The following is a 16,451-nucleotide window of genomic DNA, read 5'->3' on the forward strand; positions in this document are numbered from 1 at the left end:
CAGACTGGTAACAAATATATTTGTAGAACCGCGCACACATGCAATCAAATAGTCGCAGTCGGCCGATTGGCTCCATAAGAATATATTATTTTTATTTTTGCAACTAAATGATACCCGTCTCGAAATGCATATCAGCGCCTAGCCTAAAGCATTCATAAGTTTTAACAATAGTTGTTTTTCATTTAACTTTAATGGGTATTCTACATAATTCAGTAATACAATAGATAAGCTCATTTAATTAAATTTTTTTACCGTTTTTTCCATCATACGATACAGGGTGTCCCATTAGTGCGAGGAACTTCAATATCGTCGTCGTCGTCGAATATATCAAACAAGTTTTATACAGACGTTGCATGGTTTATATAGGGACATATCCTAAAAATATTTTGTTGTATACAGGGTGTCTCAAAAAAAGTTATGATTAAGTTTTAATTTTTTTTATAAATTACACACCATTTTTTTCTGTAGATATTTGGATTCAGCATAAAATTCTGCATATAGTACACTATTTTTATTTGAAGCATTATGCGGTGTTGTCATTATATTTCTTATTTACTACAACTTACTAAAAACACTATATCCGAAAAGTGGTTAAAAACTGGAGGAAACATAACGTTATTAATACTTCCTACATTTTTCTAAACACCAAAGACAACAGAATAAACCCGCGAAGGAAATTTTTCATTATCTTATTCAGAGTAATTTTTATGGTTTTGCCTAACATCGCAGTGTTTAAAAAATGTTTGTGTTTAAAAAATTTAAATGCTATATCTCAATTTTTTTAAATACAACACCCTGTATAAAATTTTCTTTTATGTGCAAAATTAAAAAGTGATGATTTCGCAGATATTCGCGGTATGATATTATATATAGCTCGTCCACCAGTAAATTTTTATCAAAGCAACCTAATATGATCTTTGTCTGGTATTTTACTCAAAATGAAATCCCCATATGTAATATAATACAACGAATTTTGCAGATAAAACCGCGAAAAAATAGGAACACTTTAAATACAAAAAATTGGCGCCGGGAGGCACGTATAGCCGCCCATACTAAAATATGTTAATAAAAAGTTGGTAGGCAGTTCTTTTAGTTTCAAAGTAAACAAATGTTTCCAATTTTTTTTATCTCAAAAACTGTGACTTTAACTGATTTTGATGTTATTACAAATTTTGTTGCAAATATTATTCCTAATCTTAAATTGAAAACCGCGTTTCGCTAGCTACTGTAATTTTGGAGTTACGATTTTTTAAAATGTTTAACCCCCTCCCATACCCCCTTATCAACCCCCTACCCCTACCAAAAACTAATAGCCAGATTTTGGGTGCCACAGTATTTTTGTGCAAAATTTGGTTAAAATCGGTTTAGCGGTTTTTGAGTTATCGTGTTACAGAGAGACGGACAGACAGACACCATGAAAATATTTTGTATTTAGGTCTTTTATGACCCAAATAACCCATTTTGAGTGAAATTAAAAAAACTTTTTTTTGCCGATCTTAATAGCCTACCATACCTGTTGATATGGTCACAGGGTCGGCTAAAAATGTTCACTTTCAAGTCTGCATCTAACCGAAAAATAATATACCGGGTATTGCATTTTAAAAAGTAGAGATACAGCATTTTTTTAAATTTTCTGATTTTGGTAATCATTATAAACAATGCAATATCTGCGTAAAACTTTTTTTCATACCTTTAACAACAATGACAATATTTGACTTCCTCACAATCCTCACCCTGTATTTACGTACTGCATGAACTGAGAAAATTTCTTTAAACAATGTCGAACATATACTTAGAACCTATAAATCAGAGTTGGGTTTGTTACAAAACTGTGGATTGAATGTTTTAAATCATATTCGGAAACATTTTGTAAGCATATACCGCCCCTACATTACTTTTGATTCTATGATCTCCGCTATGACATATACGTATTTAAAACTTTAATGATTACGATTGAATATCCAGGTTTTGGCTTGTTTGGCGCTCACCGAAATCGCTCATGGCAGCAATACGAAACAAATGAGGACCACAGCAACCTATGATGAGAAAACACAGGAGTTTATCATAAATACTCCAGATTTCAAGGCGGCAAAATGTTGGGTAGGAAACTTGGGTAATAAAATAATTTTTGTCTATGTTTTTTATCAAGTGAAAAATCATTAACTGTTTATTTAGGCAAAACTTGTACAGTGGCAGTATTGTTCGCACAGCTATATACTAAAGGGCATTGTCACGGCTTACACGCCTTCGTAGTACCAGTCAGAGATCCCAATACACTCCTTCCATATCCAGGCCTGATAATCGGCGACATGGGTGAAAAAATAGGTTTGCACGGAATAGACAACGGGTAACTTATAGATACAATAGTTTTCTGATTGTTTAATACCATTAATTATTTAATTTCAGCTTTATTCTGTTTAAAGACTACAGAATTCCGAGGGAAAATTTACTAAATCGCACTGCGGATGTAACTCCGGATGGAGAGTATGAAAGTAGTTTTTCCGAACCTGGAAAAATTTTGGGTGCCGCTTTGGAAAGCTTGTCTACTGGGCGAGTGGGTATTATGCAAGAAAGTTCTAATAATCTCATATGCGCTGTAACTATAGCAATTAGATACGCGGCAATCAGAAAGCAGTTCGGGCCTAACGGGGATGGTGGCAATACGAAAAACGAGTGGCCTCTTATAGAATATCAACTACATGTATGTATAATACCATTATTTCGTTTCTTCTTGTTTCATTTTTATAGTTTTACAATGTCATTTAGAGATGGAGATTATTTCCACATATGGCTGCAGCAGCGATACTTAGAACGTTTGTCACCAGTTTTACCGATACGTATTTATCAGCAGTGGAGTTATCGACCACATCAAAGGAATTTCAGAATTTGGTATGTATAATAATTATGAAAAAACTCAAAATTTAAGTGAGGATGCAGTCAATAATCACCACACAGCCTAATAAAACTACATTTTCAAATTTGTCAAGCTTTCGAGAATTTTATTCCCATCATCAGGCTAGTTTCTAAAATGTATAAATAAAAAAGGCATTAACATTTTAAAATTGTATAACAGAAAAAACAACTTACGACTGAGTCAATTAGCAAAAACAACATCCTCTGCACAAAAAGGTCTTAAAACTAGCATCATATGACATTGGAATACAAGGAAATTTCCTTTATAAAATATTAAAATGCATAGGTATTCAACGAAATTACTTTTCTTTAAACAAAAAACATTTTTTTTTAAATTTACTAAGACTAATTTCTACATTGTTGTTTCGAGCTTGATCAAACAGTGACTGTTTAATAAAGTACCACAATGAACTGAACATTCTATAACTCTCCTTATCAAAAGATTTTTTTATATATAACGACATTTATTTCTTGTAACGTTTTTTCGCAAACCAACAAACAATCCACGATCACGAATTATCAAAATATATCCATTACAAAAGTACTTCGTAGGTCCGCTAGAGGACACATCAAACTTCAAAAAAACAAACATATTGGGCGCGTTCACAGCCGCTGACATTCAGCGTAGAATTTCGCTAACCAGCAGCTTACGATATTCCCTAAACGGCACAAAGCAGCAGAAAGAACAAGAAACAGTAGCTGTCTCATGCACTCTCTATCTACTATAAAAATTTGAGAGAAATATAAATAAATCGTCTTCGTCAAATCGGTCTATAATCGATCTTTAGTCTTTAGAATAAAAATTATTTTGAAAAAAGAATTATTATTACTGGCTGATCATTTAATAATTGAAAATATATTATTTGACAATACAGTATTAAACATTAAATTTCTAAAAAATAACAGTTTATAAAAATAATTTTACCTATACACGTAAACAAAACAACTTAAAATAACGGGAACTGGCAGTTCGACCAAGTCACCTTTTACGCATTTTTTTTTCGATGGTATGGTACAAATAAAATTACTGAAGGTGTAAATACCCTACAATAAAAAAAAAACGATGTCAGGGGTGATGTGGAGGTGAAGATTGCTGTTACTTTATAAGTAAACTTATATATAGGGACTATTATCGATCGTTATTATTTCTAAGCCAATTAGGCGCAATTGTTTTTTCAATCAGACGGTATTATAATTACAATCAAAAGTTATTTATGCTGATTTAGATTTTTTTCAGAAAGTAGTATTTTTTCTTAATTTCATTGTATTTAGAAAATTCGACATGAGATGAAAATCAAGTTGAATTTTCTTTATTTCTTTAACTTCTTCGATCTCTATTTACAAGTCTTTTTCGAACGTTTTAGATTAACCTACTGCTTTGTAACTTTTTTGGCAACAAATATCTCCTATTTTTTAAAGATTCGATTAACTACGATTGACTACAAACTTCAAAAAACCATAAAAAGTAAACAATAAACTGAGAAAATTAAAGTTATTTTTAGTTATTTTACATTAGTTGACCACAGATAAGAAAATAGATTAAGGCTGACTTGTCTCAGCCTAAATATTTACCGCTGAGAATTTTGCACAGCGGCTGACTGTCGCTGTTCGTCAGAATAGACCGTTTAGGGAAATCGCTTACTCAGCCACTCAGCCGCTGACCGTCCCTGAACGCGCCCATTTTTTCAGATATTTTAAGAACCGTCATTCCGATTTGAATGAGATTTTGGGAGTCTATGTTTTGCTAAGTGCTCTAACATTTGATTTTTCAAAATTTAAGGAAAAACAGGCGAAGGGTGAACCAACCTACCCCCACCCCTATAAATTTTAGTATAAATAATTTCAAACTCCACCGACGACGGCCGATTCTCTTTTCGTAAAATGGTCCCTCTAGTTTTTACTACATTTTTTGTCTCTTGTAGAAAAACTCACGGTGCATACTTTTTGAGGAAAAAAAATATTTTTCCCATATCTTCTCTCAGAAGATCCTTGGCGGTGACAAATCGGTTTTCCGCGGGCATGACGTCACCCCGATAGTAATTTTCTGTTAAGCTCCGCCCACTACATGCGTAATATCTTATCTAACCGTCCTTGTATCATGCAGAAAACCCTATACGTTCTCAATAGGCAGTGTTGCCATTCTGTTCCTCTCTAAGTAACTGTCCAGTTAACAACTTGTATGTAATAATTGTGATAATATTAATTTCTTTTTTCTTCTAGAGCGATGTAGTATCTGAAGTTCACGCCATTGTATCCAGTGCAAAAGCTTTGGTAACGTGGTCTTGTAGGGATGCAATACAGGAATGTAGAGAAGCTTGTGGCGGTCATGCTTTTATGAAGGCTTCTAGATTAGGAGATCTGCGAACCACAAACGATCCGTGTGTCACCTATGAGGGTGACAATAATGTTCTATTACAACAAACCAGCAACTGGCTTTTAAGACAATGGCAAAATCTAACTCAGGGAAACAAGTTAACCACTCCTTTAGGAAGCTGCAAATTTTTAGAAAATCATCGATTTATTTCCAGTCAGACTTTTAGAGTTGTCGAATCCAAAACTTTAACTAGTCAAAAATGTACGTAGGTTTGATAAAGAAGCACACATTCATTTATTGTATTATATTTTTAGTTATATCAGAATGTTATGAATGGCTCATTGTATACCTTCTAAAACAAACTGATTCAAAACAAAGTGAAATTGAGAGAAGAACAAATAAATTTGTGGCAAGGGCTGAATCTCAAGTTTATTGTGCTGCATTGTTATCAAAAGTATACATCGAATATTTAGCTTTGAATTATTTTTGGGCGAAAGTATGTGCGGCCGATTCTACATTAATAAATACTTTGAACAATTTAGGAGCTCTGTATGGTTTATCAAGTTTGGAAAAGCATTTGGTGTACTTCTATCAGGCAAGGCTAATAATTTCCATTTTTTTTTCTTTTGTAAATAACTAAATAATATTTTAGGGTAGTTTTACAAATAATTCAAATTTTTCAAAGATGATAAAGGATACAATTCTATTTTTATGTGATATTTTGAAACCTGAAGCCTTAGGAATAATTGATGGAATGGCACCTCCTGACTTTGTAGTAAATTCTGTGATAGGCCGTTCAGATGGAAAGGTATTATATCGATATATTAATAACTATTTATAAAAAAAATTATATTTTTTTTCGCAGTTGTATGAAAATTTAGAAGCTGAATTAATGCATGGTCTCAGTGTAATGTCTAGACCCGACTGGTGGCGAGAAATTGTTATAAACAATCCTCCCGATTTTATGAGACATCGAAGCAAACTTTAATTATCAGATATTGTTAACAGAGCTGCAACAAGTCAGTTTTAAAAAGACTTAAGTCTTGGTCATTTCTAAAATCAAAATGATTTAAGTCTTAAGTCAATTTCAGTATAAAGTTCAAATGACTTAAGTCTTTGACTTAAATCTTTTCCTTTCAAGTCAAGTCATTTTTGTAAAGTAATCTTAAATCAATATAACATTAGTTAAGTCTTTTTATTTACTTAAGTCTTTTTTACTTAAATCATGATAATCTGGAAGTTAAGTCCGTACAATGACTTAAATCAATATAATTTCCCTCCCCCCAAGTCAAGACAAATTTTATTGTATTACCCATTACCGATTTTTTTTATTATCTATATTTATTGTAGATACAGATTAGAATAAAATAATATATACATAACTATAATAAACAATAAATAAATAAACGCATCAAGAACATAAAAACAGACATACAGGGTCCGGCAATAGTGCGTCGGGCATCTGTAGCTCCTAAAATAAAAAACTTCGGAATTTTGTTTAAGTGCAAACCTAAACTATGTACTAGGATGTATTCCAGGAAAATATTTTAACTTCTATAGGGTGGCTCAAAAAAGTGCGTGTGGATCGGGATGATTTTTTTTAAATGGAACACCCTGTATATTATTGCATTTTTGGCTTCCTTTCAGATCACTTTACATAATCCTAAGATATGAGTAAATATATTTTGATAATTTCAGAGATATTAATAAATAAATAAAAATTATATATTTTTCAGCCTTTCTTAAAAGAAATTATTAATAATACAAGAACTGTCCTGAAATCAAAACCATATTAGATATTTACTTTAGATGGTCTATACTTACTTTACTATAAATATGGAAATCGTAAATCATACAAGATGTTCAAAATTCGATGCCAAACTTTCTAAAATTAAAATAATTTTTCTTTGTGTTTTTTAAATGGAACACCCTGTATATTATTTTTTCAATAGATTGAGAATTAAAAAATGAACATTTTTTTGCAATTAGAGTATTTCAAAATTTTTAACGGTTTTGCAGATATTCCCGGTTTTGTATTTCATATGGCATTTTCCACAATAAATTTTTATCAGAGCCCCCCAATGATTTTCCTCGCGTATTTTACCATTGAAAGCGCCATATGAATAATACTGCGTGTATCCGGAAAACTATTAAAAATTTTGAAATACTTTAAATACAAAAAATGCTCATTTTTTAATTCTCCATCAAATAATTCCATTTAAAAAAACGAAGAAAATTTATTTTATATTTTTGAAAGTTTGGCGCAAAATATTGAACATCCTGTATGATTTACGATTACCATATTTATAGCAAAGTAAGAACAGACTATCTAAAGTAAATATCTAATATAGTTTTGATTTCAGAACAGTTCTTGTATTTTTAATATTTTTTTTAAGGGTTGAAAAATATATATTTTTGATTTATTTTTTAATATCTCTAAAACTATCGAAATAGATTTACTCATATCTTAGGATTATGTAAAGTGATCTGAAAGGAAGCCAAAAATGCAATAATATACAGGGTGTTCCATTTAAAAAAAATCATACAAAGATACGGTTGTCACAGTTGCTACTTTTTTATGAAACTAAAGATTAAACACATATTTGATGTCGCTGTTAAAAATTTTCGATAAAAATATATGACAAAAAAAGACTTTTATAAAAAGATTTTAATCTCATAAAAGACTTAAATCTTTTAAAAGTCTTTTGTAAAATGACGTAAGTCATTAAAAAAAGATTTAAATCTTTTTTAACGACCTAAATCTTTTCTAAAAAGACTTAAATCTTTTAAAAAGACTTACATTTTGAAAATGACTTAAATTTTAAGTCTTAAGTCAGCTTTCGAAATGACCTAAAATCAAATGATTTGTCATTAAAATGATTTAAGTAAAAAAAAAACTTAAATTTTCTGTGAGCTTGCAGCTCTGATTGTTAAGTAGGCATTTTAATTTATTTCTGAAAATGAAGATTCACAAGCTGCTGAAAAAAAATCGCACCCAATTTTAATATCAAAATACGAAATAGAGTATTTTTGTAAGATATATTTTGAGTACTGTATGAAGTTTTAAAAATAAAATCTTTTTATTAAGCTAAAAAGTACTTATTTTAATATAGTTAGATACTATCTTTTTTAAATTCATTAAAATTGCTAAGAATGTATAGGTATGTCCTGTTCCTCGACAAGATTGGTAAAAGTTGCATTTAAAAATGTTTGTTTAGTTCATAGTTTTAGTTTTAATCGGGATATTTTGGGGTCTTTAAAATGATCATTTCATTTTAAGACAATAAAAAAATACCCGCAAGGGGCCTATCTCATTCCCCATATAATTTTACATAGAAAGTGGCAACGATCTTCGATTTAAACACATTCTGACGTTTTTTTGGATAATATTTTGTGTTGTAGTAGTTTAGGCTTTCGCGGCCATCGTTTGAAGAATTTTGGTTTTTCGGGTTATTAGGCCGTCGTCGGTTAGAATTGCTTCCTAACGTTTCGCTAGCACGAGTGGCTAGCATCTTCAGAGGTGTGTTTGCTCCGATTGCTCACACTAGACTGATGCCTCCGCGTCGGCGTAGCGCGTATTTATGCGTCGGCGGAGGGGGCTGGCTTGTTCGGGTGGTAGTTCTTCCGGAACTGGTCTACTTCTCTGTGCTGCTACTTTGGTCCTAGATATAGCTGGATGCCAAATTCTGTTAAGGTAGAACGTTTCTTCCTTCCTGTTGAAATTATTTGGATGTTTGTGAATTTCAACAGCTTCTCTGACCAGACGAGGATGATATCCAGATGTTGTGGCAATGACTTGGGTGTCTTCGAATTGGATTTTGTGGTCACCATCTCTTAGAGCATGTTCTGCTACGGCTGACTTCTCTGTTTGCCCTAATCTGTAGTTTCTCTTGTGTTCCGTAAGTCTCGTTCCTACTGAGCGTTTGGTAGTTCCAATATATACGCTACCGCAGGAACAAGGTATACGGTAGGTATACGGTATTAGGAAGCAATTCTAACCGACGACGGCCTAATAACCCGAAAAACCAAAATTCTTCAAACGATGGCCGCGAAAGCCTAAACTACTACATTAAACGGCTCTACGGGGAGGAGCTATTCAGATTGTACCAACGCCTGGACAAGACACGGAAGCGAAAAGCTCACTTGCTATCATCGCTTGCTTTTCTGTGCCGCTGCCGAGACCAAAACGTAATACCAGGATTTCTCAAAATGAAGAGGGTATTCTCATCTACTCAGGCAAATCGCCTTTACACCAGGATGGAGAAAAATTTTCTTCGTGAGAGGATTCATACATCTAGACGAGACTTAGCAAAGGTAGACAGGGAATTGATCGACCTATTTTATATCCTTACCGCCAACATGCAACCTGTAGACTGGGACAAGATTGACGGAATAACATACCAAAATATGCAAAATGAATTGGAAAGAACATCAGCTCGCCAGAAGATCAAATATGAAAAACTGCAACCAAAAACCAAGCCGGAATATAGGATATCTCTTGAACCTGCTCGAACCGTGGTGAATCTCACAGATAAGACCCTTACGACATCAGAAGTAACATTATTAGCGAAGGGAGGAAACTTTGCCATAACACCGAAAGTGGTTCCAGTGGAAGACATTATTGCCGGAACAGAAGCTGCCATACGTAACCTTCCTAACAGTATCGCAGACGAAATCCGATTTGAAACGGTCAACATATTGAGAACTGCTAAGGCTCCAAAAAGTAATCTGTCTAGGGAAGAACATCAGGCTCTAAAATCGCTGAATGCTGACAAGGACATTCTGGTCTTACCGGCAGACAAGGGGAATGCTACGGTAGTAATGAAGTCTGAGGATTATAGGTCCAAAATCGAGGATCTACTGGAGCCCCAGACTTATAAGTTACTGAAGAAGGATCCTACTGCCTTAATTGTCAGAAACACCAACAGACTCATCAAGGCCTCCTCACTCCCGGAACATCTGAAATCAAAATTAATTAACTCGGAAGCTCAACCACCACGCCTTTATGGACTACCAAAAATTCATAAAGCTAGTGTCCCACTTAGACCGATAGTGAGTGCTCCAGGATCGCCTACTTACAACTTAGCTAAATACTTGACTACGATCCTACAACCGAAAGTCGGCAACACAAACTCTTATGTGAAGGACTCAACGCATTTCGTCCAAAAGCTAAAAGATATAAAACTGGAACCATCTGACATCATGGTAAGCTTCGATGTGGTATCTCTATTCACGAGAGTACCCCTAGGCGAGTCAATGGATCTAATCAAGGAATCATTCCCACCTGACATCGCGGAGCTCTTCCGAGTGTGTCTGACTGGTAGCTATTTCTTATGGAACGGCAATTACTACGAACAAACAGAAGGTGTCGCAATGGGTAGCCCAATCAGCCCAATAATTGCTAATTTCTTTATGGAGAGATTTGAAGAAAAAGCGCTAGAGTCATCCGTTCTGAAGCCCGCTGTATGGTTTCGTTATGTGGACGATACATTTGTGGTTTGGAAACATGGACGTGACAGCCTAGATGACTTCCTTCATCACCTTAATTCGCAGAGCCCGAGCATAAAATTTACCATGGAAACCGAAGTAAACAACCAACTGGCCTTCCTCGATGTGCTTGTCAAGAGAAATGGCGACCTTTTGGATCACACCGTGTATCGAAAACCCACTCATACAGACCGGTACTTACACAAACTATCAAATCACCATCCAAGCCAAAAACAGGGGATTATCGGAACATTAGCAAATAGGGCAAGACGTATCTGTGCTAATGAACACATCCAAGAGGAACTAAGTCATTTAAATAAAGCCTTTCTTGCCAATGGCTATAATGACAGAGAAATAAAGGCGGCGCTGGCACCTAGGCAGAGGAGACCTGACGCCAATGAACAGGAAAACATCATTAATAAGGCCTTCCTTCCATATGTTTCCCAGGTCACCGATAGGATTGGTAAAGTTCTCAAGAAGCATAACATCAAAACCATATACAAACCTACCCGAAAAATAAGGGACTGCTTAAGACCAGCAAAAGACAAAAGAGAACCATTATCCTCTGCAGGGATCTACCGTATACCTTGTTCCTGCGGTAGCGTATATATTGGAACTACCAAACGCTCAGTAGGAACGAGACTTACGGAACACAAGAGAAACTGCAGATTAGGGCAAACAGAGAAGTCAGCCGTAGCAGAACATGCTCTAAGAGATGGTGACCACAAAATCCAATTCGAAGACACCCAAGTCATTGCCACAACATCTGGATATCATCCTCGTCTGGTCAGGGAAGCTGTTGAAATTCACAAACATCCAAATAATTTCAACAGGAAGGAAGAAACTTTCTACCTTAACAGAATTTGGCATCCAGCTATATCTAGGACCAAAGTAGCAGCACAGAGAAGTAGACCAGTTCCGGAAGAACTACCACCCGAACAAGCCATGCCCCCTCCGCCGACGCATAAATACGCGCTACGCCGACGCGGAGGCATCAGTCTAGTGTGAGCAATCGGAGCAAACACACCTCTGAAGATGCTAGCCACTCGTGCTAGCGAAACGTTAGGAAGCAATTCTAACCGACGACGGCCTAATAACCCGAAAAACCAAAATTCTTCAATATTTTGTGTTATTCCGCAAATAAAATGTATGTATTGTTTTCACTTTTGCAACTAAATAGTCGGCCGACTAAAAATTACAGGTCAGCGCGTATAGGCTTATTGTATCGAATTTCCCTTTAGAGTATCCATACTATTTAAAATCGTAAGTCGGGGAATTCAAAGTGTCTTGTTTTTCAAATTAATATTTTTTTAGAGAATATGCGATAATTGTTTTGAGTAGTTTATATATAACAAACGTAGTTATTTTGTGAATAACTACATGTAATGCGTATACGCAAAGTTGCAGCAGATTGATATTTCTATCTTTTTTCCATCTTAAGAAATCCTTGAACAGCTTTGAATAAAAATATTTTTGTATTCAAAATATAATATCTACCCTTCATAATTCAAAGCCGACAATTTCAGGAATCCGTGTAATTCTAGTTGCATATTTTGTCACCTCAAAAGTTAATTAAAGTGTGCAAATCAGAGATATAGATATAGTCTATATCTCTGGTCCAAATGTATATGAACGTGTCCATTTAGCTGCTAGGGTTAATATAATATGACTAATCTGGACGGGACCTACTTTTTTTAATCGGGATATGAACCGCGGCTCTCGGCCTGTGACTCCTACTACTTACTAACTGACTCAAACTTATACTCACAACAGATTTTATCCAGCTGAATGCGTAATCATCTATCATTTCTCCATAAAGTTTAGTTTACAAATAAAGTTTACACTCTTCCCATGGAACTATCATTATTGCTATCTCTATTTTATAGCGAGTTATCAAACGTTCATCCGTCCATATCCCTACTGTACAATCTTCGCACTCACTGATCAGATAACAGTAGTAGCCAAAGATCTGCATATTCTTTATATCAAAAGAAGAATCTTAAAACAAAACCTCAAACACTGCTCAAACATCTGTGTCAAACATATTGAATAAATAATAAATATTCCCTATAATTTATTCTTTATTTATTCTTCAAAAGACTGCAAAGTTATGATTGCATTGCAGATCTGCTTCATTGTTTAATTAAATACGTATTGTGGAACAAGGTGCAGTTTCGACGAAATAAAAAGTGGCAAAAAATTTAATATGGCTAAGTTGGAGGTTGTTCAAATATTAACAAAAAAAGACAGTGGACGTATATGGAATGTGAGTTGGCATCCAAAAGGTGATGTTTTAGCTTCGTGTGGCGAGGATAAATGTATAAGAATATGGGCCAAAGATTTACTTGGTAAATGGACTAATAAGATTGTACTAACAGATGGACACAAACGCACTATTAGACAAGTTGCTTGGTCACCGTGTGGAAATTACTTAGGTATTTAATTCTATATGTGAAAATACATGTATACATTAGTCATATTTAATTTGTATCTAAATATATATTTTTTTAATATTCTAGCTTCAGCTGGTTTTGATGCTACTACATGTATATGGAGTAAACAAGATGGAGAATTTGAATGTAATGCAACATTAGAAGGCCACGAAAATGAAGTTAAAAGTGTAGCTTGGTCAAAATCAGGCCAATATTTGGGAACTTGCAGTAGAGACAAATCAGTGTGGATATGGGAAGTAGCTGAAGAAAATGAGTATGATTGTGCCGCTGTTTTGAATGCACATACACAAGATGTAAAAAAAGTTAGACAATTCTAAGTAAATAACACACTGTGCCATTAAATTATAGTATTATTTTAGATAATATGGCATCCCAAAAAGGATATCTTAGCATCAGCTTCCTATGATAACACTATAAAATTTTTTAGAGAAGATGTAAGTGATGGTGACTGGGTATGTTGTGGTACTTTGGTTGGCCATGATTCTACAGTATGGAGCATTAGTTTTGATGGTATGATTTTATTACAATTCATAAGTTGTAAACTATAACCACAGCATTTTTAGGAGACGGTTCCAGATTAGCTTCATGCAGTGACGATTGTACTATTAAAATTTGGAAAGAATATGTTCCAGGGAATCCAGAAGGGGTTGCAACTGTAGACAATGACTCCACATGGAAATGTGTTTGCACATTGTCTGGCCAACATTCAAGAACAATTTATGATATAAACTGGTGCCCTATTACAGGTAATTATAGTAAAATAAATACAGGTGGGGTTGGAACCTTTTGTGTTACAACAGTATAGCAAAATACTAATTAACTACAACACACAAAAGCTTTTCTTTTAACACTGCTGCCAAAAGTAGTTTTTGGTAGTATGGATGACTGTCTTATCAATTTTAATTTATTTTTAAGGTCTACTAGCAACAGCATGTGCTGATGATAGTGTTAGGATATTCAAAGAAGATGTAGGATCAGATTTAAGTGCACCTACATTTAATCTGATATGTAATGTAGAAAAAGCTCATAATGAGGATGTAAATTGTGTTTCCTGGAATCCAACAGCGAAGGGACTTCTTGCAACATGCAGTGATGATGGTGAAATCAAAATATGGAATTTTATTGACAATTAATCTTGTTTATTCTTTATAATTCAGCATTATACAATTTATTTTTTAGTATATATAATAAAGTACTATGGTTATTTATCTTTATGTAATTAATATTTAAAGAAATAATTCTTAAACCATCCCTTAGATATAAATAATACTGATAAATGTGTAGATTATTGTGGAGAAATATGTAACTAGCATACTTTTATTTAGATACATTTCTAACTGAATGTAATGAAAGAATATCTATTATGTTTAAGGTTGTCTATTTTTACTTATATTTGACATAATTAAAAAGCTATAGTCAAGAATCATTTGATTCTTATATAAGGAAGTGAGCAACAATTCAAAGCCACATCTTTCAAATTAGCTTCATGCAAGTCAGATCAGAACGATTACAATTCTGAAAAGCAATCAGAAAAAGTTACTAATCATTTACCTAACTGGAATTATGAATATAAAATAATACCTTAAATCTGCTCTGTCAAATACAGTTACCCTCAAATGACAATTTTTTAGAATTGCGTTTTTAACCATCAACGAATTGTTTGACTCATATGTAAGGGTGTGAGCATCAGTTCAAATGCGGCATCTTTTAAATTAGCACCCCTTAAATTAGCTTCGTGCAGATCACTTCCAGAAAGATCACAGTTCTGAAAATAGACCAGAAAGTCAACATTATTTATTTAAATCTAATTAATATAAAACTGTACCTCTAAATCAGCTCCTGCAAGAACAGCTGCTCTTAAATCACAATTTTTTAAATTTGCATTTTTACAGTTTGCAATACGAAGGTTTACCCCGCCCATATCGCTATCTTCCAAACAGGCACCTTTTAAATTGACTCCTTCAAGATTTGCCCTCTGGCCACCTGGATCTTTGAAATTACAGTTTTTCATAGATGCTCCTTCCATTGTTGCTCTTAAACCTTTAATACCTATAATAGTATTTTTGAATTAAACAGAGTTAGTTTGAATTATTATCAAGTACATATGTTATTTAAAATTCAGGTCAATATTTCTACCTAAAAGTTGAGCATTGTCTAACAAAGCATGCGATAGATCAGCTCTTTCTAAACAACACCAACTTAAGTTGGCCCCTGACAGGTTACATCCCTGCATATTAGCATACTTAAAATTTATATAGCCAAGATCAAGTTTACTAAGATCAGCTCCTGATAAATTTACACCTTGAAATCTCAATTCAGATTTTTTTGTGCTTCTGATCAAAGCATCAATTACATCTCTGCGTGTTAGGGGAGCGTTATCTCTTGATTCTTTATTAACATTTAATTCTTGTTCTAAAATTGGTACAATTGACTCAATACCAAAAAATCTTGCTTCTTCTAATATTCCTACTGGATTAATGTTTTTATCATAAATTAATTGGCCACATCTGAGATAATTTAATATAGGCTCAAAATATGTAGGACTTCTGTCTATTAAATATGCCCCGTTTTTATCCATACTACTTGGATGAAACAAACAATTTTCATCTGAGAACATTCTTGCTAACATGCTGGTTGGTTCACTTGCGATCAAGGTTCTTTTTGAAGTAGTAAAATATTTTCCTCCAACATTTAATGTAACCCAATCTGAATCTGAATGTGATGAACTACACAAAGGTTTTATAAAATCATCACCATTTGAAATATAAATTTTATCAAAATTCTTTATTAGTTCAAAATCTAGTATTTCTGAACCATCTTCGCTAAATATGCGAATTTCAGTTTTTGGGTCATCTATGAGGGAAGTAATTTTCCCATAAAATTCTTCTAACTTATCAGGGCATTGGAAAATCTAAAATAGATCTAATTTAATTATTTCACTTTTTTATGGCTAGTGGTACTTACAAGTGGTCCAGTATGTACACCATTTCTATAAACAGTAATGTTTTTGAGTACACTCATTTCATTTAAAAATCGGCCTTTTTTATGCTCAATAAGATGAAGAAAATTATTAAGTAATTGTTTATCAATTATTATGACACCAAATGTGTGATGTTGATGTAAATCTAAAGTGTAATTTGTAATTCTAATTTAGGTGAAGCTTTTTACACAGTTTTTTGAAATCCAGTTTCAATAAAAAAAAATTGTCACCATCATAAGAAACATGGTTAGGTTGACAATGTTGACATGTTACTGTGCTCTTGCTGTGCTCGGATTGGTCAAAT

The 16,451-nt window shown here is 33.7% G+C and overlaps 5 protein-coding genes across 8 annotated transcripts in view; 3 read left to right on the plus strand and 2 right to left on the minus strand.

The window, feature by feature from the left end:
• Positions 1-6,778, plus strand: part of LOC115887423 (peroxisomal acyl-coenzyme A oxidase 3) — a 54,502-nt gene extending 47,724 nt beyond the window's left edge. For all 4 annotated transcript variants that reach the window (XM_030906839.1, XM_030906838.1, XM_030906837.1 and 1 more), the window contains 8 exons: positions 1,966-2,113; positions 2,176-2,347; positions 2,407-2,701; positions 2,767-2,889; positions 5,134-5,488; positions 5,542-5,822; positions 5,880-6,035; positions 6,093-6,778. In XM_030906839.1, coding sequence (XP_030762699.1) covers positions 1,966-2,113; positions 2,176-2,347; positions 2,407-2,701; positions 2,767-2,889; positions 5,134-5,488; positions 5,542-5,822; positions 5,880-6,035; positions 6,093-6,215 — 1,653 coding nt within the window. In that variant the 3' untranslated portion in view covers positions 6,216-6,778. The remainder of the gene's footprint in view (positions 1-1,965; positions 2,114-2,175; positions 2,348-2,406; positions 2,702-2,766; positions 2,890-5,133; positions 5,489-5,541; positions 5,823-5,879; positions 6,036-6,092) is intronic.
• A 1,993-nt stretch (positions 6,779-8,771) lies between these two features.
• On the minus strand, positions 8,772-9,380 carry LOC115887454. Its single transcript, XM_030906885.1, has 2 exons — positions 9,371-9,380; positions 8,772-9,139 (listed from the first exon to the last, which is right to left on the minus strand). The coding sequence occupies exons 1-2, from the start codon at positions 9,378-9,380 to the stop codon at positions 8,772-8,774; spliced, it is 378 nt and encodes a 125-aa protein (XP_030762745.1).
• Positions 9,381-9,436: 56 nt separating this feature from the next.
• Positions 9,437-11,722, plus strand: LOC115887456. The gene has a single exon (XM_030906886.1). The coding sequence runs from the start codon at positions 9,437-9,439 to the stop codon at positions 11,720-11,722; it is 2,286 nt and encodes a 761-aa protein (XP_030762746.1).
• A 979-nt stretch (positions 11,723-12,701) lies between these two features.
• LOC115887443 (probable cytosolic iron-sulfur protein assembly protein Ciao1) lies at positions 12,702-14,375 on the plus strand. Its single transcript, XM_030906874.1, has 5 exons — positions 12,702-13,149; positions 13,234-13,469; positions 13,527-13,677; positions 13,731-13,913; positions 14,083-14,375. The coding sequence occupies exons 1-5, from the start codon at positions 12,921-12,923 to the stop codon at positions 14,298-14,300; spliced, it is 1,017 nt and encodes a 338-aa protein (XP_030762734.1). The 5' UTR covers positions 12,702-12,920; the 3' UTR covers positions 14,301-14,375.
• Positions 14,293-16,438, minus strand: LOC115887442 (BTB/POZ domain-containing protein KCTD9). Its single transcript, XM_030906873.1, has 5 exons — positions 16,132-16,438; positions 15,304-16,078; positions 14,993-15,216; positions 14,749-14,932; positions 14,293-14,682 (listed from the first exon to the last, which is right to left on the minus strand). Exons 1-4 carry the CDS (start codon positions 16,186-16,188, stop codon positions 14,816-14,818), a joined length of 1,173 nt encoding a protein of 390 aa, XP_030762733.1. The 5' UTR covers positions 16,189-16,438; the 3' UTR covers positions 14,293-14,682; positions 14,749-14,815.
• Between the last annotated feature and the right edge of the window lie 13 nt (positions 16,439-16,451).

This window comes from Sitophilus oryzae, unplaced genomic scaffold, assembly GCF_002938485.1.
Source record: "Sitophilus oryzae breed Bouriz unplaced genomic scaffold, Soryzae_2.0 scaffold_575_pilon_pilon, whole genome shotgun sequence".
Classification (NCBI taxonomy): Eukaryota; Metazoa; Arthropoda; class Insecta; order Coleoptera; family Curculionidae; genus Sitophilus; species Sitophilus oryzae.